The following is a 24,783-nucleotide window of genomic DNA, read 5'->3' on the forward strand; positions in this document are numbered from 1 at the left end:
CATTTACTTTTTTATTTTCGAATGCTGTAGTATGTGTGCAGTGAACCAATTTCCGTTAAAACGTTTAGCTGAAACAATTCCGTGTTTGGGAAAATTAAACATGCTGCCTTCCTCTGCTTTATTACCTTGTGTTTCTGTATAGGTACTGGGGCTGCCTGGGCTTTTCAACAGATTCATGCCCCAGTTGACTCTATGCATCTCTTAACCATCTACCATAAAGCCATTTATGAATTTTACCGGGCAACAGTAGAAACCCGACAGACACACGCAGATCAAGTGAGGCATTGTTATAGATGGTGAATGAGACGGCACCGAGCACAGAGGAAACCACTTGCACAATTCAGGAGAACACCTCTAGCAGACAGACACCCAACTCCTAAGTTTCCAGATGCCAGACTGGAATCTTGCCCCAGAAGCATTAGTCTTTAAAACAGCTGAGATGTGCTTTTTATTGAATAGGCCATTAATGACCTCATCATATTGTGGTACCTGGAATTTATATGACAAATGAATACATTCCCTCACTTTCGGAAGTGGCAGGACATTTGAAGCTATCTTGCTTTTAAATGGTGGAGTGTCACAAAACCTCCAGTGAGGGGGAGCTTACCACTTCATTAGGCATATTCCACTGCTAAATTACTCTGATTGTGATCCCCCCCCCATCTAGCCAGTACTACACATTGTTTAAACCAATTACTGCAGATCCTATCCTCTGCTGTCAACAGAAACCCCTTCCTGCCTTCCTCCAAGTGACAGCCTTTCAAGTACTTCAAGAGATCAATCTCTCAATCTCCTCTTCTCCAGGCTGAACATTCCCAAGTCTCTCAGCCTTTCCTCATAGGGCTTGGTCCCCAGGCCCTAGATCATTCTTGTCACTCTCCTTTGAACCCTCTCAATTTTGTTTATATCCTTTTTACGTGAAGCCTCCAGAACGGCACACAGGACTCCAGGTGTGGTCTGGCAAATGCAATATACAGCAGGGCTAAGACATCTTGTGATTTTGATGCCTCTGTTGACTGCATTGGGCTTTTCTTTTAACCGTTGCATCACACTATCTGCTCATATTAAGCCACAAGTACCCCAAGATCTCATTTACATACACTAGGGTTGGGCGCTTCGGCGTCCAAAGTGGCCTTTCGCGCCTGAAGCAGCCAGTGTTACGGTGCCTCCTGTGGCACCTCCCCCTCCGTGCCGCAGGCTGCTTCAGACACTGAAGCGCCCAACCCTAACATACACTGCTACCAAGGCTTGTTCCTGAAGCTATACTTCTAATACAAATGCATATGGAAGCCTGCGTAAGAACAGAGGATGCCAATTCTTGCCTTAGGATGGTTGGGCCCAGCACAAAATTAAGACAGACTTCCTCAGATCTGTAAAAAACTTTAAAGATGGGATCTGTCCTAAGTTCTGCCTTTTCTGATAGCTAAGACAAAGCTCCAACCTGTGATAGCTGCCTAGCTAAGGTAAACCGAGAGACTTCACGCAAAAGTGTGATGCTGCTTGACAAACAATGGGGTCTTCATGAACAAACACTGTGAACAAGACAAGGGATGAAGAATAACCTCAAAAACATTCAACATGATGATGTTTAGACATTAGCAACCTCCTTATCTGGAGACAGGACTATGGAAAATGGAGGTATCTGCCTACTAAAGGCATCAGGATAACCCCAAGAAAGACCAATGCGTAGAAAAAGTCCTGTCTGTGAAGCCAGAATCCCTGGTTTGGAAACCGTCCAGGGATTACATTTGGAAGACATAAACAAAATCTTAATAAGAAAGTTCTCGTCAGAGAAACGATGACTTCATTTGCTTCCCTGGAGGAACCCTCTGTCAGCAGCATCACAAAAACTGTCGACAACTTAAAATCCCAAGGAGCCATTCAGTCCCCTTTCTCCTCAGGGACTGTACTTGGCATCTTTCCCTTTGTCTCGACATGTAGATGTAGGGGAAAAGCCAGCCACCTGCTCTGTAGAAGACTATGAATTCTACAATATAGCCTCATATCTGTTGTTCCTCTCACCTAGCAGCCAGCGGATGAGTTCAATTAAGTCTGTTTTGAAACAGGTGCAGCTGCCACCTCACCAAGGACAGCCTGGTATCAGTACATTACTGCCGGTTTGCCTCCCTGGGATGACCAAGAGAACTGATCTGAGCTAGTAACTGGGAATTTGATCTAAAGTTTGACTTGTTTCTAGGCCAGGAAGGTTTTCTATAATCATTGCCATATCTGACTAGTGCTTCCTGGGAGTAGAACTGAAATCTAAATTTTGAACGTCTTTCTTGCCTTTCAGTACGGGACAGCATGGCTTTTTTTTGGGGGGGGGTATCTTTAGCCTCAATAAGTATGTCATTAAATTTCAAGAAGCATGTATTGTTTTACAGCTCTAAAACGTACTACTTTGGAGAAAAAAGCTCCTCCTCAGCAACTTGTTTCTCGAGTCTTGGGAACTCCTCATATGAGACTTCCCCCCTCTTCTAAGATCTGAATTCTCTGATTCAATAAAAGAACCCCTCTCCCTGTCCTATGCATGGATATGCAGAGTGCTCCCCACCCCCAATGAATCAGAACTGGCCACCATGGTTGTATAGGTCCTACCTGAAGGCAGTTTAGAATCCTGTGCCTGTTGGATCTGACTGATTTAGCAGAGCAGTAGCTTTTTATTCAGAATGCTGGGGGGTGCAGGTGAAGGTGCAGGTGAAGGGGACAAAGCTATAAGGCAGTGTTTGCTGGCAGGGGTTCATCGGAATTATAGTCCACAATCATCTGGAGGACCACAGGTTGACTACCCCAGCTATAAGGGACTGTATGTGATTCATTCTATCCAACGACTGCTTTGCCTGGTCCTTACTCTGCTAGAAATTGTTTGAACCCCTTTTGTAGCTCAGGTGGATCAAAAAAGAGCCTTCCACCCCACAGAACAGCTGGAAACATCTGGCTGCCTTTTTACTCAAGTTTGGGCTGGAAATATTGTCTGCATCATCAGTAGCCAACTGCTCCCTCACCCAGTCCAGGCTGCTGGGCTGAGGCTGTATTTTGGCACCAAAAGAGCATCTTCAGAGTCATCTTGTTTGTGGCTCTCTTCAGAGCTCTGCTGCTTCCAAGTGACTGGCCGCACAGTTTTGCAGGACCTTCCTGCTCCCTTGATCACTGTGCAAGCACCAGACACCTTGCCCATAAAGCTGCATCTTGACTGTGCTCTTGCAACTGAGGTTAGCAACAGGCTGATAAAAGGTAAAGAAGAACAGTTTTCCCTCTAAGAGCCTGGATGGGAAGAGAAACAAAGGACTAGAAGAAAAGCAAGGGGGGGATGTACTAAGGGGGGAAATAGACTGCAATCAGGAAGCTCTGTCGAACAACCTAAAGGGAAGTTTCTATCCTATCCGCACACTGTAGAGAGGCAGGAAGAGAACCAAAGGTGCAGGGCACTCCCTAGTGGTAGAGATGGAGACTGCAATGTAATTCCTGCCTCCAGGAATGATGGGAGAGGGAATTCTCAATTGTCAGGATACATTCTCCCTCAAGTGAGGATAGCTTACTTTCTCTGACTGTCTTTATGCTTCTTGGTTCAAAGGCTAATGCCTTGGGTACAAACATTCACAAGGGTGTTTTGCCCTGCACTGGTCTCAACATGCATGTCTAGGGTTGGCGCTACAAAGGAGCAGCATTCAAGTCAATGCCCCCCCCCTCTCCAGATGAAACAGTTGTGACCACTGAACTGAGGTCCTTATATTCTAAACTTTGCTTCATACTTGCCGTTTCCCTTTGAGGGCCACTCCACATGGTTTTGCCAAGGGAATGTAATGGTGCACAAGGTCATTGACTATTCTATGGCTAGTCCAGGCAAGCCTGATCTCGGAAGTTAAGCAGATATGCTGTCTAGTATTTGGATAGACACCTCCTAGTAACACTAAGGTCATGAAGCAAAGGCAGGTAATGGCAAACCACCTTGGAACATCTCTTGCCTGGCTGTGAGACAATCTTAGGATTTCCTGGCTATACTACACACATGCCATGTGATAATAAATACATACACACTATGCCAGGAGCAACTATTCATGCATATTTTGACAGCGCTGGAAATAGAATTTGTGTAGGTGCTTCATGCTTGCTATGGAATATGTAATGAAGCTGTTATTCCTGTGCTCATGTCACTACAACCTTATAAGCAAGCTGAAATACTGCTACTGACTAAGCATATGATCTTGCCTAACCTGGGCTGAACCCTCAAGGCTCAGCTGCCCATTGTTTCAAATCCATTAGGTCAATTTTCTGCCCAGAAAATGTGCGCGCACACACACACACTCACAAACAATTATACCTCCAGGACACAGCTGTCAGAAAGGGGGTGGGGGAGGTATGTTCTTTGAGTCTCTGAATGAATGAATGAATGAATGAATGAATGAATGAATGAATGAATGAATGAACGAACGAATGAATTTGCAGGGGGGACAGCAGGGGCCCATCCTCCCATTGTGACACCAATTCATGCTAATTTTTTAAAGATTTTCTTTGGAGGCCTCTCACATGTGACACACCCATCTAATTTTTGGCAGAGGAGTGGTTTAGAGATCTAATGATAAGAAGAATAAGAGGAAGAGGAGGAGGAAGAATAAGATTTAAATGACAGGGCCTTCTCAGTAGTGATGCGAAAATTATGAAACTTCATCCCCAGGGAAATCCCTCTGCCCTGATACTATATAGTGCCCCATAGATGCCAAACATAGACAGTTTCATTCCAAAAGTATTTTGCATTAGGTAAGCTTTCTGGTGCAAAAGTTTTTGCTTCAGTTGCATCACAAATCCACGTTCTACAACAAAAGACACCATGGGGAAAATGGTAATTTCTCATTTCACAAGTGCTTACACCTTGCCCTGCTAGGCATTTGATGGATAGGATTCTGGATGACAGTGTTGACACCGCACAGTGAAAGCCCACAGATCAGCAGAGATACAAGGGGAGACAGGCTTCTCAAGCATGATCTAAGACAGTGGTCCCCAACCTTTTTATCACTGGGGATCACTCAACGCCGGGGACCACTCACCGGGGACCACTCAATGCCTTTAACTGAGGCCTGGTGTGTGTGTGTGGGGGTAGTTTACTCCTCTACTCTCAACCATTGCCCTAGCGCTCTCTGATCGCTATGGTAATGTTTAAACATCCCTTCAAAATAAGATACAGACACACCACAACAATGAAGTGTGTTGTAAAGGGTTGGGGGGATGAAGTAAAGGGCCGGGGGGGGGGGAGAAGGTGTCCTTCAGGGTCCACCTCCAATTAGTCGAAGGACCACATGTGGTCCGCTGCCCACAGGTTGGGGATCGCTAATCTAAGACATCCGGAATGTTGGACCCCACCTCCAGCCTTCAGAGAGCAAAAAACAAATAACCCCCATTCTACATTCTTTGGCCACTCCTATTTCGTCATCACAGAATACCAGTAGAATGAAGCAGGCATGCAAGTCAAGCTATGGTGAGACTCTTAAAGGGTAGTAGAGAACCAGCTTGGTAAAGAGTGGCAGACTGTAACATGGAGGACCAGGTTTAATTCCCCACCCCTCCACATGAAACCAGCTGGGTGACCTTGGGCTAGTCACAGTTCTCTGAATGCTGTTCTCTGAGAGCTCTCTCAGCCTCACCTACCTCACAGGGTGTGAGACAGGAAGGTAAAAGTGTTTGTAAACTGCTTTTTAAGTCATTCAGTTAGTGAAACGCAGGATATAACCCCCCCCCCCAGCTCGTCTTATCTTCTTAATTCCTGGGAACAGTTATGGCAACTGGTACAAAAACGTACCTTAACAAAGACCCACCTGAGTTTTCCTTACACTGACTTTATAAAGTACAAATGATAGTGTTAAATGATCAAACAAATCAGGACAGTAAACTTTAATAACACCAGGTTTATATCTAGCCAATTATGCCTGAATAGTGCCATCTCACATAGAATCATAGCGTCGGAAGGGTCCAACCCCCTGCACTATGCAGAACACTCACATCCCAATCTCTCATCTACTGTAACCTGCCACCCCTTTGCTGTCACAGAATTAGCCTCTCTGTCAGATGGCTATCTAGCCTCTGTTAAAATATTTCCAAAGATGGAGAACCCACCACCTCCCAAGGAAGCCTGTTCCACTGAGTAACTGCTCTAACTGTCAGGAACTTCTTCTGGATGTTTAGATGGAATTTCTTTTGAATTAATTTAATCCCATTCGTTCTGGTCTGTCCCTCTGGGGCAAGAGAGAACAATTCTGCTCCATCCTACATATGGCAGCCTTTTAAATACTTGCAGATGGTTATCAGATCCCCTCTCAGTCATCTCTTCTCTAGGCTAAACAGACCAAGCTCCCCCAACCTTTCTTCATACGTCTTGGTCTCCAAACCCCTCACCATCTTTGTTGTCCTCTTCTGGACACGTTCCAGTTTGTCAACATTCCTCTTCAAGTGGGGTACCCAAAACTGAACACAGCACTCCAAGGGAGGCCGAACCAGAGCAGAGTAAAGCGGTACCATCACCTCCCGTGATCTGTACACGATACTCCGTTTGATATACCCCAAATTCCCATTTGCCTTTTTAACCACTGAGTCACACTGCTGACTCATGTTCAATGTATGGTCTACTAAGACTCTTAGATCCTTTTCACACATGCTACTGTCAAGACAAGTCTCCCCCATCTTATATTGGTGTATTTGGTTTTTCCTACCTAAATGCAGAACTTTACATTTGTCCCTATTGAACTTCATTTTATTCAATTTAGCCCACTTCTCGAGCCTATCAAGATCATCCTGTATTCTGTTGCTGTCTTCAGTTGCGTTTGCTACCCCTCCCAGTTTAGTATCATCTGCAAATTTAATAAGTATCCCCTCTAATCCCTCATCCAAATCATTTATAAATATGTTGAACAACACAGGCCCCAGGACAGATCCTTGGGGTACTCCACTTGTCACTCCACTAGCCTAATCTGTCTAACACTGAATTTCTCAGAATTTCACAACATTCAGTGAGGGCCCGGTAAAATTCAACACATTCACACTCTTGTCCAACAAGTAAGTGATGGTAAACTGGGTTACCTCAGTATTTACAAATTTTGCAACCTGTGAAATTTATGCAAAAGTAAAACTAGAATTCTCAGCACAAACATCTGAATTGCAACCACTGCCAACCAGTCAGCACTGCATGGGGTACAGCTTAAAATAAAATTTCTTCTGATTAACTCTTATTTAAGAAACACGCACTAATAAGCAATGAGATTAAGCAGATTTACCTGCAAGGACTCCACCAGAGCAAGAAATTAACATTTAAATCCCTTGCCAGATGCAAGGAGTATTTCTATAGAAATACAAACGGTTTTAAAAGGGGGGGAAAAGGAAAGCTAATGGGAATCTTTACAAACTAAGCATTCCCTATATTTAACTCAATTCCTTCTGGTCATTTTTTTCATTGCTAAATGTCACAGGATTCAAATCTCGATGCATGCTAACCCTTTTGTTGTTTTTGTTCATTTGAGCTCTGAGGAATGTAGAAATTGAAACGCAGCCTTGGAGGTTTAAAAACTTTAGACACCATTGGGTTAATGCCTTTGTACTTGCTTAAGCATCCTCCAAACTGTCCATCATCAATAAATATATTTCCTTCCTGGTCCTTTTTAACTACGTCTATAAATGTACAGATCCTTTTTATAGTGCCAACGTCCTGGGAGGGTTTCTTAACCCCTTTCTTCTATGCATATAGCTTACATTCTGTTGCCTAAGAAGAAGCAAAGAAAAGCTACTGCCATCCCTACAAAAGAAGAAAGCCATTACTCTAATTACAGTTCGTGAATGAAGATGTACAGGCTGTAGCAACACCCACTGCCTATAAGGGCACTCCTGCAAAGTCATTCCTGCCCCAGGGAAGCTCGAGGAAGAATTCCTACAATTAGTTTTTCCTCTTAGTGGTAGTCTAATATCACAGTTCGCAATCTGCACCACCGTGCATCCAACTGCAAAGCTTCTGGAAAACCCAAACAAAAGGAACGTCACAGGGTGACGTCAGCCTATATACAGTTGTGTGGTCGCAGCACATAAGCAATCGCATTCCGGTACCGTGTCCCTGAAAGCTTTCAGAAAATGCATTCAAGCGACTACCGAGGCTTCTCTCACAGCAATAAGGCGCCCATCTGCCATCAACAAGTTAAAGACAAAAAAGCCATAGCCGTGGAAAGCGTTGCCAATTGAACAGCTGGACGAGATAAAAACGGAGAACTTCGTTTCAGCCCTGCTCCGGGAATTATTGGACCCCTTACTGGAAGTCAAGGAAATGAATTTAAAAGGAATATTTGAGAGAAGGAATGTCAAGTCATTTTTACTCTAATGTCGGCGGACGGTAGAAAACAGTAAATTATTCAAAGGTTGTCTACATTAGAGCTTTTTACAGACTCACTGCGCTGAGTCTAATACTACGACTGAATGCAACCGCCAACGTCCTCAAAAGAATGGGTAAGTTCATGCCTTTTGATCTGTCGTGCCGTTTGCAGCTGATCTTCCTTACTTCAGAAATACTAAATCGGCTATCCGTACCTTTTAAATCCTCAAGTCTTTTGTTTAAAATGTTTATTTAAAAAGAAAACCTTGAAATTTTAATGCATGCCATGATCTGCAGCAATCTTTCTCCTTTATGTTGTCAGCGTACATCGTCTGATAAGAATATCCTATTTTGTTGTTTCCCTGAATTATATTCTGCAGGCTTACATTTCAAGTGGCCATTAGGGGCTCCTATGCTGGCAGCAATATATGCAATGAGTATTGTTTTTAAAATGCTGCCTGCCTTGGGCACGGCTTGTCCGCCAAAATGCCGTTGCGAGAAGCTGCTCTTTTACTGTGACTCTCAGGGGTTTAACTCAGTGCCAAACACCACTGACAAGGGCTGTCTAGGGTTGTCATTGAGGCACAATTTTATTATGGAACTCGAAGGGGATCAGTTTGCAAGCTTCAGTCAACTTACTTGGCTTCATTTAGATCATAATCAAATTGATACGGTAAGAGAAGATGCTTTTCAAGGACTGTATAAACTCAAGGAGTTAATTTTAAGTTCAAACAAAATCTCTTATTTGCCAAACGCAACTTTTAGCCAACTGCTTAACCTGCAACATTTGGACCTCTCTTTCAACCAGTTGTCTGCTTTGCACCCCGAGCTGTTCTATGGCCTTCGCAAACTGCAAACCTTGAGTTTACGTTCCAATTCCCTGAGGACTATGCCGGTCCGCCTCTTTTCAGACTGCCGTAGTTTGGATTTTTTGGATCTGAGCACAAATCGCTTGCGGAGTTTGGCACGCAATGGATTTGCGGGATTAATCAAACTGAGGGAGCTTCACCTAGAGCACAACCAGCTGACAAAGATTAACTTTGCTCATTTCCTCCGGCTAAGCAATCTGCACATGCTCTTCTTGCAGGGGAACAAAATTAGCAACTTGACGTGCGGGATGGAATGGACCTGGGGCACCTTAGAAAAGCTAGACTTGACTGGAAATGAGATCAAAGCCATTGACATGACGGTGTTCGAAACAATGCCAAACCTTAAAGTACTTCTAATGGATAACAACAAGCTAACCACCCTGGACTCCAAGGTTTTATATTCACTTACAGACTTAACTACTGTGGGACTCTCCAACAACCCCTGGGAATGCAGCCTCAAAATATGTTCCTTGGCCACATGGCTGAGTGGCTTCCAAGGTCGGTGGGAGCACTCCATACTTTGTCATAGTCCAAACCACACCCAGGGAGAGGATATTCTAGATGCAGTTTATGGTTTTCAGCTTTGCTGGAATTTATCGAGCGTGGTTACGGCTGCTGCTACAAGTTACAGAGCCCCAACGACTGAATACACAAAAAGAATAAGCTCCTCCAATTTCCATGTGGGAGACAAAGAAATTTCAACTACGACGGGCATAGCCATTACCACAGAAGAGCAGCTACCTGAACCAAACAATGCCATCTTCACCCAGCAGGTAATTACAGGAACAATGGCTTTATTGTTTTCTTTCTTTTTTATCATTTTTGTAGTGTTCATCTCCAGGAAATGCTGCCCTCCCACATTAAGAAAAATTAGGCAGTGCTCAATGATTCAAAGCCACGGCCAACTACGATCTCAAACACGGCTACATATGTCAAACATGTCAGACCAAGGACCATATAATGAGTATGAACCCACCCATGAAGGACCCTTCATCATCATTAATGGCTATGGACAGTGCAAATGTCAGCAGCTACCATATAAAGAATGTGAAGTGTAATATCGACAGGTAATGGGGGGGGGGAAGCAGATGTTTAATTTCAAATGGCAGGGACCCTATACACAAATCTGATTTTGACAAATGTTGACAAAGCCTAGAATTTTCCCAGACTACTTGATTGTTTAGAGTGATGCGGTACATTCTTTTAATGAACCCACAATATGTTCAGTGTTAAAGCAGCAATGTTTGCATTACAATTTACATCCCTGATGTTTGGAAGTCTAAATATGCTCAACGCAAAGTATGTAAACTGCTTCATCATGTTATGTAATTGTATGTATAAAGATTTTATTCTCAAACCTCCAGATTTAAATTGAGAGTAGTTTGCAGAAGAGGACTGAGGTGTTATGTATAGGATCCAGTGATGGAAGGACAATTTACCAGCTACAGTGCATCAGTTATGATCCCCAACATTTCAGTGGACTCAAGATTTGTAGGAAGTTTAACGCCATTTTTTTGTTTGCTTTTCGTAAGTTGATTCTCAGATTTACGATCTTCAATGGAAAGGTGCTGGAGTGGAATTTTTCAGTATAATGAAGCATGGGAAACGATTCCCTAGCTCCGTACTGAGAGTTCAGCTTATCTTAATGTATTCTAGATTCAAAAATGTAGCTGTTGATATTTCTGAATAAACCAGGATTTATACTTCTTGCTTTTAAAAATCAACCTTATTCTGTAGATATATATATAGGATACAGTTTGGTCCACAAGATATTAAATACTTCCAGCCTATCAGGTCTGCTTTGACTTTAATAGGATATGTTTCAGACTAACATACACTCATTTTTTTAAACTCAAAACAGTGAGATGCTGAATAAAATTGTAAGCACAGCTACCCCCCCCCCATCCCCAGCTGCTGGGCAGTTGATTGAGACCAGAGAACTATTTTGTGAACTACCGGTTTCTCTGGAGACCAAAATTAGCCCTTGCAGTACAAACTCATGGCCCATTGTGAAATCTCAATCCTGGAAGATGTCTATAGGATCCTGAATCGGAAGGGAGGCTTCAGAGGGAACAAAAGACTTCCATTAAGCTGAAATAGAATATGCTGGGGGCTATACCTTGCAAAAGAGTAAGGGTCTTTGAAAATTCAAAGGTGAATTCCAAAGCTGATAGCTTTTTGGGAATGCTGTTTTTACATGCCATCTGCAGAACTTCAATAAAATGAGTTAAAGCAGCATACAATGACTGGGAAACAAAAATGGTTAATTTCTGGACAACGATAACTTAGACTGTGTTGGGGAATTATATTTAAAATGATACAGATGCACAACAATGCCTACTACATGGGGGAGAGAGAGCGTTTAATGCAGCTGCTCAAAATCATGATAACCAAAGCGATAAAATTAAGGAGAAAATGTACATATGTAGATCTTCAAATATCATGCCAAGTCCAGATGCGACAAACATTTATGAGTACATGCTAAGGGAAAGAAACCTTGGTGCTTGGAGACTAAGTCAGTACAGTGTTAATTGTGTGTTGTACTATGCTGCAAAATTTTCAAGCTAATTATTATGGGCTCAAAGATTCATTTTTACATTCGTGACCTCTTAGTGACATACTTGGATAAACACTGCAATGCTTGAACATGAATAACTAGTTTGGAGATGTGCCGATGAGTCAAAAGCCCATCACTCATCAGCTCCACTTCTCATACTGGGCACTGTCTTAACCTAACACAGGGGTCCCCAACAGATTTTTCTATTGCTGTTAAGTCCCTGGACTGTTTGCTGTCTGAGTGAAACCAGTGAGATCAGGATTTCTCATGTAGTAAGCCATTATTTTTTAGCCATATACAGTACCTTCTATGCATCTGGATAAGGGGAATTCTTTGAATATAACACACTGCCTTCACCGAGAAGCCACAGTTTGGCTGACGCTAACTTTAATGACTATGTACAGAGGCTACTTTTGGTAGTTTATTCAATTTCAGAAAGATTAAATATTCTTCACAATAAAACTCTCGTGAATTTCTGTGGTCCGGCTTCTCCCCTCCCCACCTATGCAGAGATGTTTTTTTCATGTCTTGCTGAGCATCAGAGGTTGCATGTAACTATATGAATGGATAGGCAGGTAGACAGGTGTGGATACGCCACAGCAAATGGCAAAGCAGGATCAAAGTTCAAAGCCAAGTGCTTCCCACCCTTCTAGGAGTAACAGAGTCATGCTGTCCTCTCAGGGTGAATTGTGACCAGTTCACTGTAAAACACTGATCCCGCCATTAAAGCCATTCGAGCCTTTTGCAAAACATGACCATTAGTTCCACACATTTGGGATAGTCCCAAATAAGCATTGCTCAACATTGTATCATCAGTTTCCACATACCCTCCCCCCCCATCCAACAACTGGAAAGACCATCTGCACCTGTATAAAGGAGGCACTCTCTGTAACTTACTAGATATCTCTGGTATGCCATGGTTTGCTGTCCTAAATTAGATTCAGGCAGAGAACAACAAAGGTTGCCTTGGCAAACTCTTTTCTCATAAATATGTGGCCATCACCAGTCACAACCTCAGAATGGCTTCCTTTGCACAGGCCAAGCATTTGCCTGAAGCCTCAGCAGCGCATTGCTGTTTCTACCCCCAGAATTCGAGCAGCAACGACATCTTTGCAAAGGATGTACAGAACATAGATGCTTGCCACTGGCTGGAAGACAGGAGGACTTATGGAACTCTTGATGCAGTTTGGCATGCTCCTACCTTATCCACCAGCAATTCTCAGTATCCAAGTACAAGCCCATAGTCTGCCTGCGATGGCAAACAAACTCCTTTCCCTCTGAACTCCTGCCTGCAGCCAGTGAAGCAACAGCCGCCTCTGACATTTATTTCTGTGCTCATGCCAGCTTGCAAGACATAAATTGGTCTTTTACACTGACTGCCATTGCTAAAGTAGCCCATACTGATAAGACATTTGGCTGCTTTGACCGAACGGTATACCTAACTATTCTGTATTGCTTCCCCCCCCCCCACTCAAAGTACAGGTCGCTAGGATTCATCCAGAGTGCAATTACATAAGCTGCATGCTAAATCACAGACAGTCACCCAAACGAAGTTCAGTAATTGTGTTGCATACTGCACAACAAGCACCCTAGAAATAGCTTATCTAGCAGTTCATAACTGTTACAATTCTAAGTTTTAGCTTATTTGTCCCTCATGGAAGAGGAAGATATTCCCTTTCGTGCCATGCTGCTGTTAAAAGGTGTCTCTATCCAGACCAGTCATGTCACTCATTCAATCATGCAAGTTCACTTGTTCAACTATAATATTCAGAAATTACTTGAATGTTTGAATGGGCCCTCACAGATAGAACGTTCATATCACCTGATGGCAAATCCTTTACATTCAAACAAGGTACCAAGATACATTTGGGCAAAACGAATACACATTTGGCTCAACATTGCGTCACAATGACAACACTGATAAATTATCAATGGTATGAACACTGATCAGTGATCGAGGGGGTAGGGGTTATTTACAAGAGCCACAGAACTCCATGCAACTGGAGTCCAACCCCACCTCCCAAAGCACTGCCACTAGCCCACAGTTCCTGCCTCAGGTAAAACAGGACTCTTGTTAGGGAACCACCAAGTCAGAACACCATGATAGTTTCCACACTAGGAACTTCGCTACCCCCAGCTCCCATGTGGGAGCACAAATCCAGGGCGGACAAGGTGCGCCGGGCCAAATGCTCCCCTGTGCAGGCGCAGGAAGAGGCGGGGCAACCTGCAGCGTGGCGTGAAGCCTCCAGTGCAGAAACGGTTCAAGAAAACAAGTTCAGCACTTTGACCCTTTCTGTATGTGTTATTTAAGGCAATTTCTTATGTAGCTGACACAGAATGCAGCATACCAGCTTTTTATTCCTCAAACTGCCCAGCAAATCCCTAATCAAATGAATTACTGTATTAGCTAAGAAAGTCAGAGTCCCTGCAAGCAAGTTCCAAAACTAAATCTGTTTCTTGGATATGGCACTAACAAGCCTATGTGGTTGAATATGTTCAAACTTTACAATTCATTGCACTATAAGAGCAGATATGCAGAGCTTGCTGTTGGTTAGCGGAGTGTGTTGTTGGGGAAAAAACAACAACAGAATACTTTAGAAGTATACTGATACTGCAGTAACCATCGTTCTGGCAGATACTGTATTAGAGGGTTATAAAAGTCAGGCGAATTCTCATTTCCCAACATCATGCCAATTCATGCCCACCCAGAATGGCAAAATAGCCAAATGCATTATGTAAACTTCTGAACATCTGTTTCTTGTACTTCCAAGTTCAACATTCTGTGATAACGAGAACAATTTTCTGGAACTTTTCCACAGATGCTGAGAATTATTAACAGACATTCCAAATGACTTGTGTTAGTAATGTTTCGAGATGCATTTTCTGGTGGAGGAGAAAGATTCATGAGTACAGTGTAAAAAAAAAACATTAAAATGTGCATACTGTAAAATAGAAGTTGCCTTTTTTTTTTTTTGCTGCCCTTTCTAACAAGAGAAACGTTCTTCCAAACAGTTGTCAGGACAGCTCTTGTACTTGCTTCTGTCATACAGGCTACCTAAGGAGGTCTACTTGAAGCAAAACCAAGCCATTTTATTATTCAAATCAACATGGTACTTTGAGGAAAATACATTTCACCAATTATATTTTGGTGAAATGCTACTGATTAGCAAGTTCCTGACAGTCACTGCAGTGTACTCATGTACTATTTCTGTACTCAGGAAAAAGACAGAGCATCCGTAACAACATACAACAGAGTCTCTTATATTTCAAAAACTGAACAGTCCAAAGCATATAAAAGATTAATTTTAAAAGATGGGCCAACAGTGTATAGAAGAAGAATGCTTTCAATCTTTACATTTCTTTTTAACCAAAATGTCTTCTTATTGGAGGGAAGCTGCCAATATTAGAAGCCAAGATAAAAGCATCTTCCTTTAACAATGATGTCACAGGACACAAAACAAATTCAAGTGGATAGCCATGTTGATCTAAAGCAACACAACAAAATTTGAGTCCAGTGGCACCTTTAAGGCCAACAAAGAGCTTTCGTGTGCATGCACGCTTCCTCAGGAAGTTTTGTGTCTTAAGACACAAAACAGTTCTTCTAATCTAAGCTAAACTATTTTAGATGGATGAATTCTTATCACATCCAATGCCAGAGGAAGAGAGACTAAATTGCTCTAATTAACCGAGGTGGAAATTATTTGTTAATTGTTAGGAAGCACATGAAAAAAATCCAGTGATAATTTTCTTTAGAAAATAAGCATATTTAGGACTATCGCTTAATATCTTTAGCTCTTGAACACCACGAAATTAACTAGTAAGAATGGAGTAGTCAGCTTTATGGAATTCACTGAAGATGCTATAATTCTTTCCAATTCATGGGAAAATACATTTGACATTTTGCTGTTCAAATAGTGGGCTTTTTACAGGATTCATGTGTTTGCAAATTTCAGCATGAAGACATACAACAGCCACTATGATGAACCTGACCTACGCTGGCCTTGATTGCTATAGTCAATGTGATATCAGATTCCTCTTTAAGAGTACAATACACTTTAGGAAACAACCAGCAATAAAGGATGGATGATCCCCCCCCCCCATCCCAAGAGATCAAAACATCAGATTTAGTTTAGTTTTTTTTTTTTTAAAGAAAATCTGACTTGGAAGATTTTAGCTCTAAATTTCTCTCTTTAAAATAACTTGGCTTAAATTAAAATGTGAACTGAATGTAAACAATTTTTTAAAACTAAAGTTTAGAATGATGACCCTCTTAAGAAAGCCTGCTTTTCTCGGAATGGAAACATTATTAGAGAACACCGACTTCATACAGCACAATAGTTCCATGCATTTATATTATCATTTGATACACTGGACTAGAAACTGGTAAATCCCACTAATTCATCTAGTGACTTTTTACTCCTGCTTTTTTGTTTAAGAACTACTTAATCTGCAGCTGGGTCATTATTTTATAAGCATGTTTAAAAGTGGACATTTATTTCCCATCACTTGTCAAAACAGTATCACCAAATATTGCTGATATCCCTTGCTGCTGGTTTAGATGATCCGTTTTTGAGGAATGGGCAAAGCGGTTCTATGATGGAGGATGAACTCAAGATAAAACAAAATGGTACAAGGAGGCACGTCTTCCAACAGGGCCCTCCAAGGATGTAGTCTGTAAAGTGAGATCTTACAGGATGTCATGAGCATCAGATTACTTAAAAATAAGCAATGTGTATTGTGTGTTTACAGGAAACAGTAAATTTAAGAAAGCTCAATATGCCTTAAGATTGTATGAAGAGGCTATTTAAGGTGGCCAGAAAATTTTGTTTGTACTTTTATTCATGACGTGTTTAATGAACAGAAAATTTGGATTTCAGTCATCATTTAATTAGCAATCCATTTCAGCAAATAATGTCACCCCAATAGTAATGTGCATGTGTCATCAAAATATCCATTCCTTTCTACTCTAACCAACACCTACCCATTGCTCTTTAAAGACCCACACAAATGGTTAAACTTAATATATATATATATAAAGACCAGTCTTTGCAAAGTAGAACATATTCTCTGTATGACCACTAATCTTTTTCCATGGCCAATATGCTAATTCAACTTACTGACACTGGCCTTTTCTAATTAGCTTTTCAAAAGCCTCCTCTCTCCTGCAAGGTAGAAATTGCTTATGACCACAAGGAGTGGGTTGCCATGTTCGGACTATTAAAAAGGGTTCCAGTTGCCTAGGAGATTTCTTGACTCATCTCTTTTGGGTTAGGCACAAATACTTCTTTTATAGGATGGATTGTGCTCTGATTTCTTTCCTAGTCAACAGCATCTCTACTAGGCACTAGGACCCAGCTTTATCAATGGCCTCCTAGAGCAGGGGTAGTCAACCTGTGGTCCTCCAGATGTCCATGGATTACAATTCCCATGAGCCCCTTTGCTGGCAGGGGCTCATGGGAATTGTAGTCCAGTGACCACAGGTTAACTAACCCTGCACTACACCAAGCTTATTATTTCTTGACAAAGTCTCTTGAGAATTCCTGAACCTAGTTTAGTATCCCAAATTTTCTCTCCTTGTATTGAAATATCATGCCTCACTAGGAAGATAGCTATTAGGGACATAACATATCTTTAACCGCTATGCGGAGTGAAATAAAAGAGTAAGCCCTAAGGGGGAGGCTCTGTCTGGGATAAAAACTCAGAGGGCCCAATCAGGGCCCTCCAAGTGTCACTCTAGGGCCAAGCAGCCAACGGGGAGCCACACAAAGCGTGGCTCCCCATTGGCTGCTTGCCCCAGCCTCACCTTGCCCGGCCAGGGGCTCACCGCATACAAGAAGAAGCAGCCTTCCCCGACGGTGAGTACTCCCACTGGCTTCCCCTCGCCCTCACAATAGGAGCAGGGACGCTGCGTCACAGATGCCATCGTGCCGCCGCCGCTTCCCCGCACCTACCCACACACACAACACCCCTGGCGGCCCCCCCATCGTGTCGCCGCCGCTTCCCTGCACCCAGACACACACACACAGGTTTAGTAGCCAACCCCCCCTGAAACTGACAATGGCATGAAGATCCATTGCTCATCTTTAAACCACTTGGGGAGTGGTATCATATTTGGCTAAGGCTGTTGGGAATGGAGAGTGGACTGTACAGGGACTGTACGGGGACTGTACGGGTGAGGGCCCAATTGGAAGGCGCAAAGCCCTCACCCGGACAGGCCATGCCAACCCGGGAGTTCTAGCCAGTCAGGAGGCGCCTCCAACCCCGCCCCCACCCCCCCGCAGGAAGCGTTGCGAGGCACCGCCAACACTTTGCTCTTGGCCGCTGCAGCCGCAGCTCCTGCTCCCAGGTCCGTCCTCAACAGGACCCCAACGACAGGAACTCCGGTGAGGAGGGGAGGGCGCTGGCCAAGTCTTCCCCACGGCTCACCAAACACACCGCCGGAGCACGGGGAAGCACACCCGCCGGGGCATGGGGAAGACATGGGGGGGCAGATTCCCCATGCCACATCAAGCACACACGGGGTGCGGGGAAGCCACGCACTCACCAGGGGGGCCCTTTCAAAGCCTGGTCTTACAAGTGGGCTTTGAAGCTAGTCATGATTGTATATAAATGGGTTCTAAATTGTATATAAATTGGCAGGTGGCTTCAGGAGGAGCGGCAACAGTGGCGGCAACTCCCCCAAGCTGCTCACGGTACCGCGACCCCTATGAAAGGGTCATTCGACCCTCAAAGGGGTCCTGACCCCCAGGTTGAGAACCACTATTCTAGGCAGAACTTAATGGAATATATTTCTGAAGAAGTTAAAGCCTGCTGATCTAATAAGTCCCATTTGCGGGGAGATCACTGATTCCTAAAGTGATTTAAGGTCATTACAGAGTTAGAATATGTAGTAGCCTACCTCAGCAGGATTTGGGTCCCAGTAACTGAAAATTTGGCAACTATATGTCATTAGTCCAGCGCCCTAGACTACATCTGCATTGCAGGTTAACTGGCTTCGGTATTACAAATGAACTAAGTATCAGCACCTACAGGGTTATGCACTGGTAAGACAGGAATTTGTGGAGTCCTAGTTTGTTCACTTTTTCCGGGAGAAATTAAAGCTAGAGAGCACAAGGAATTATTTTGGGAACAATATCCCTTTATGTAAGCTTGACAACAGCATTTCTATGGGGTTTGAATGGATTAAAACAATCTAAGCTTGCTATAGTCATGTTCAGAGGATACTTCATTTCTAAAGGCGTTTAATACACAGTTCTGTATTGTTCTAAACAAAACAAAAGCATTACGAAATTAAGCACTACCACATGGTAGCATCTGTACAATAAATCTTCCCTGCCCGTGTAAAACATTGACAATTTAACTAATAAAGTAATCAGATTGTTTACCCAAGAGAGGTCTGGGTCTCTCGACAAAGCTCCCCATGGCTCAAATGTTATATGGCCATGTACTTTTCAAACTGAAAGGATTATGATCTGGTCTGACATTCCAAGGAAGTCAAATTCTATGGGACATAATCATGCCCAGAACAGCCTTTTGGAGTCTGGCCACTTTATTGTGAAAATCTGTGATGAGTACAAATGCCTAATTGAGTAAACCATTTGATTTTTACTTCTTTAGAAAGGAAATTAACACAAATCCCTTCCGGTAACATCCGATGCCTGACAAGCAACCAATGTGTCACATTTAACATCATCTAACATTTGCTACTGACTTACCAGCTGGTATTTCAAGACTGTTAATCCAGATATTTTGCTTTGTTGTGGTAGTCTCTGCACCATTTCCTCAAAAGTGATTTTATTGAGAGAGAAGTATTAATACCTGGAAATTTTATTCACCCAAGGCTCTTTACAGGAGAACAAAAAAGTAAAGAACTTCTCCATGGTTCCAGAAACAAACTGTACCGGTCATATAGATCCTGGTTTACAGTGGTAGGGAAGTAGTAATACGATAACTTGAAGCTGCCTCATGAATCATTGTGAATACAGAAGAATTTACATGAAGCGTCTTTTAAAGAAACCAGTTCCTGTGACGTCAGCCTTTGCAGTGTCTTATTTTTATACTGAAGTATACTATTCACTGTAGACTGTAAACCTCATGGGGGAGGGTTTTTTTTCTTGGGTGTTTTTTGCTCCTTTGACTCTTTTTAAAATACCTAATTCCCAAGGGTGGCCGGACCGTGTGGATATAATGATCCGCACAACGAGGCTCCCTCAGGGCTTGGCAAATTAAAAAGCTGAGGAAAACTGGGGTTAATATACCCTTGGCCTAAGTGCTTAGCAGACCAGGATGCCATACAAAAAAAGGTAGGGAGTGTCAGGGTGGGGAGAGAGAAGATGAGCAGGCTTTTTGCACTCCACTTTTTACTACACAAAGTAGTCAATGAGCAGATGGGTAAATTTAAAACATGGGACATGAGAGCCTAGAGCAGTAAGTTTGAGGTTGAAACCATAGCCCCTGGACTGGAGGTCACTTGGCCAGTTACACACCATAATGCAAGGCCAAGAGAGGGAGAATAAGATATCTCTTCCCTCGGGAGGAATTGTAGGTTCCTACTTATAAAGATTCTTGGTGAGGGTCATTCTTTGTTCTCCACCATTAGAACAACTAACCATTTATTTTTACCCCGGACCAAGTGAAGAATAGTCATGCAGCATCTTAAATCTGAAATGTAGAATTATTATTTGGAGGTTACCCATAAGCCACTACTGAATCCAATTCTGATGGAATTCATATGGTAATTTGATACTAACAGCAGCTTCTTGCTACAGCCTCCCTTTTTAAAATTGTTCTGCTTAAGTACTGCAACCTTTAAAGGCTATTATTGTTCCAAGTAGCTGGAGTGCTCTCCCACTGGTTTCTGAGCATCTCCATTTCTAATAAGCCTTCTTTCAGGTTTATGTACACTATTCAGATTTATCCTACTTCACCAATTCATTGACAGCTGGGAGTGGTCCTTACCCACTGAGAACCATTTGCTCTTGACAAGATTGCTTTAATTTGTACTCTGCAGTGCAGCATACCTAGGTCCTAGGAAATCAGGACTTCTGAGCTCTCTGTAATAACCTCTTCTCCTAACCCCCAAACACATGACAAAGAGGGCTCTCGCTTACAAAAGCTTAGGCCAAAATGAATTCAAATTCAAGGCACTGCAAGACTTATTTTGACCAAGGGATCTTTTATGGAATCTGCACTTCTTATTTAGTAATTGTCCAATAATGGGGTCTTTTCTCTTACACCAGGCTTTCTTAAGAAGAGTTGGTTCTTAGATGCTGCTTTTCTCAATCCAAAGGAGTCTCCAAGCGGCTTACATTTGCCTTCCCTTTCTCTTCCCCACAACAGACACCCTGTGAGGTGGGTGAGGCTGAGAGAGCCCTGATATTACTGCTTGGTCAGAATAGCTTTATCAGTGGTGTGGTGAGCCCAAGGTCACCCAGCTGGTTGCATGTGGGAGAGGAGTGGGGAATCAAGCCCAGTTTGCCAGATTAGAAGCCCACGCTCCTAACCACGACACCAAGCAGGCTTGGTGTTTCATAAAAACTTTTTTTGAGGAGCATGGGTTTCCTGAATGGGTGGGAGTTAATTTTCTATATATTAAAAAAATTGTTAACCTTTATTGGGTGATATGACATACACTGTCATTTCAACCTGCTCCCACCCACCACGGCTAATGATGGGCCTGGAGGGAATGGGATAGAGAGGAGTGTGTACACAGCTATGCTGCCCAACCATATTCAGCACAATCACAAAACTTCTGGGGTTTCTTAGGATCTGTAGAAAGTGTTAGGGGTTTCTCAACATTACAAAAGTTGAGAAAGGCTGTCTTATACCATAAATGCCAACTTCCTTTGGTGAAGATCTATGGTGAAAACGTTCTGAAAACCAGCATAACAATTGCCCTGATGTAGTTGAGAATGAAACTGGGCTAGGGACTTCTCTGAAAGCCTGCTGGTTCTTCCTCATCAACACTTGTAACAGTGAGTTTGACAATTCTAGTCTTCATAGTGTTTTCTAGCTCTTTACCCAAGATCACAATTAGACAACTCAATAATTTCCTGAAGCTCTCCATCACCCAACAATTCTGTTTTAACACTGTTTCCTACTGCCCTACCTCACAGTCTGTCAATAAGCTAAGCTTCAATTAACATACACAAATGTACATTTTATTAATTTATTATTATTATATTTGAAGCATTTGTATGCCACATTTCCATTCAACCGGAAGTTGATTTATTCCTTCCTGCCCTTCAGGCTGACTGGCCTCCTGCTTATTATTAATTTCTATCTCAGCAATCTTCTCCTGAAGTCTGTTCTCTAACTGCATTAAGAGCCAAGGAACGTGTGCTCCGTTTCCATTTGAGGAAGACTTGCTTTTTAGGGGGAGGCTTCTTGCCTCTTATATTCATGCAGCATTGCCATTTGCTACGAGCCAATCATGAGCAACAATTCCTTCTGGGCAAGTAAGCCTTCCAAACATCCTCCTCAAGCTGTTCGGTGACACAGATATAAGCTGGCAGGTAAGCTTTTAATCTCGCAAGGCTATGAGTCAGGCAATGATGAAAGGACTGTAAAGCAGAGGGAATATGCATGCAGGCAGCAGGGGCAAAAAGCGGGGGTTATGGCATATACTGTCAGGTGCTCCGGCTGCTCAAAAACTGCTGGATTAGAATATTCAACTCCCTTTCCTATAGACGTAGTTACTTGTTTTATTTTAGCACAAGATACAGGTATTTTGGAACACATTTTTAAAATGTCACCCTTATACGTTGTCTCAGGACAACGTAAAGACTGGTCCAGCAGAGAAGTGATATGTTAGTGAGTTATATTGATATTTCTGATGTTTACAAACTGAGCATTATTTCTCATACCTCCTATAAAGCAATGTTTAATTTCTCGTGGTTCTAGGACTCTGGTTTTAAGCATTTCATCAATTCTCAAAAGCATGAGACTATACAGCGCCCCAGCGCTCATGATGTGATTCAAGTAAATTCTCAGTAGTAAGGAGTGCTGAAAGAGGGCGAAGTACAATTTACTCTATGGATCCGAGTAGAAAAGCAGGAGAGGCTGGCACAGCATCTCCCCCTCCCCTGGATCTTCATTATATTTAACAATTTCTAAATATGTACAAGTGATACATGTTAACCTGCCTGTCTGAGCTCTAAACTGCAATTTCTGCTGTATGCAAATGTCCAACATGCTGATCCAACAAGGAGCAACTGGGTTGATCATGAAGCTCCTATGCCTAAACAGCAGGATTACAAAACTTCTGGCCAACCTTCAAGTTTCAAGGCTGGAAGACCATTAAGCCTGAGGTTTTATTTTTATTCTAACTTAGTGATGATTTCCGTTCCAACGTTGCTTCGGTGCTCTGCCATGCCCGCGAACATTCAGGAGTTAAGACATAAGAATGCTGGATTTGGGACATGTTGATTCAGTTGAATTTGACCTTGAAGTGACTTTGGGCCACAGCACAACTTTACATTTCTGTGTACCTGGCCTTACCAAAAGATCAAGATGGGTAGTCCTGTAGTGGTAAAAAAAGAACAATAGTCTAGCAGCACCTTAAAGACTGCCTTAGAGCAGGGGTAGTCAACCTGTGGTCCTCCAGATGTTCATGGACTACAATTCCCATGAGCCCCTGCCAGCAAATGCAAATGCTGGCAGGGGCTCATGGGAATTGTAGTCCATGAACATCTGGAGAACCACAGGTTGACTACCCCTGCCTTAGAGGACTGTGGGAATGCAAGTACAAGGCTTTTTACTGACGGTATATCTCAGAGACACAGTACTTATACTGATTTGGGGATCCTCTTCATGTTTCCACCCTCTTCCTTCATTTCCCCCACCCATTTATAACGTGTAGCCTTTTCCCTCCTTCCTTTGATTTCTATCTCCCACCAGCAGCCATTCCAACACAGCCATGAACCACCTCTCAAGATGGGTAACTGTTTTATTCTTATGATGATGATTTCCGATGCCTTATCTCACACATAGCAGAACTTACTCAATTCCCCGGATGGAAAGGAAGATGCTGAACTGCTGCTTGAGTTCCTAGGGCAGAATGCTCCTAGGCTGCTCCGGAGAGCCTCAACACTTTCTTTGGGAAATAAACATGGCACAGACCAATTGCAGACAAGACGGCTGCAAGAAGCAACAGCAATCTTTTGAAGCAGCTACTCTCTCAGGAGCTGAAACCCCATTTGATCAGCCATTTAGCGCATCTGTTATTCTGCAGATCCACTGCTTAGGCTTCCTGCAATTGCTTAGCCTCTTTGAGGGAGAAATCTCTTCCTCACCACCTTCCCCTGGTGTTACAACCGAATTGTCACAACAATAGGCATTTCTTCTAATAAAATATTTTATGTTCCCATCCCCTTTCTCTTAAAATGATGGAGGCAAGAAAAGTTTGGGTTGGGACCCTCTGGTGGGTCATAGAGTCCAATCATAGAGTTGGAAGGGGCCACACAGGCCATCTAGTCCAACCCCCTGTTCAACGCAGGATCAGCCCTAAGCATCCAAGAAAAGTGTGTATCCAACCTTTGCTTGAAGACTGCCAGTGAGGGGGAGCTCACCACTTCCTTAGGCAGCCTATTACACCGCTGAACTACTCTGACTGCGAATTTTTTCCCCCTGATATCTAGCCTATATCGTTGTACTATCTACTGTATGTCCCAAAAGCTCAGTTTTTGCTTTGTTACTTTGTGGAAGGGCCATGACTCTCATCTCTTTGCAGGGAGTTCTTCCAAGGCTCTGTCTCTTGACTTATTCCCCAGGATGGTATACCTCAGGGACCATGGCTTCAGCTCCTTCCCCCAGGCTCTCTTGATCTGCTTTCCATGCTTATAGCCTTGACACCAGTAATGTCATGAATCTGGCTCCCCCTTTTCCTGTAACGCACTTATAGTTTAGCTGGGTTGCTAACCACAAAGACCACTGGTCTAGTTAGTAGACATTAGTTCTCCCCTCCCTGTTAGATAACTATGTTTCAGCTAAAAGTTGTGAGATTTTATTTCAAACAT

The 24,783-nt window shown here is 42.9% G+C and overlaps 2 protein-coding genes across 2 annotated transcripts in view; one reads left to right on the forward strand and one right to left on the reverse strand.

The window, feature by feature from the left end:
- The window catches only part of CTNNA1 (catenin alpha 1), a 97,917-nt gene that overhangs the window by 48,988 nt on the left and 24,146 nt on the right, over nt 1-24,783 (reverse strand). The gene's annotated exons all lie outside the window — the stretch shown is intronic.
- LRRTM2 (leucine rich repeat transmembrane neuronal 2) lies at nt 7,696-17,066 on the forward strand. The gene is made up of 2 exons (XM_077312770.1): nt 7,696-8,475; nt 8,722-17,066. Exons 1-2 carry the CDS (start codon nt 8,472-8,474, stop codon nt 10,266-10,268), a joined length of 1,551 nt encoding a protein of 516 aa, XP_077168885.1. The 5' UTR covers nt 7,696-8,471; the 3' UTR covers nt 10,269-17,066.

Source organism: Paroedura picta, chromosome 1 (genome assembly GCF_049243985.1).
Source record: "Paroedura picta isolate Pp20150507F chromosome 1, Ppicta_v3.0, whole genome shotgun sequence".
In the NCBI taxonomy this organism is placed as follows: Eukaryota; Metazoa; Chordata; class Lepidosauria; order Squamata; family Gekkonidae; genus Paroedura; species Paroedura picta.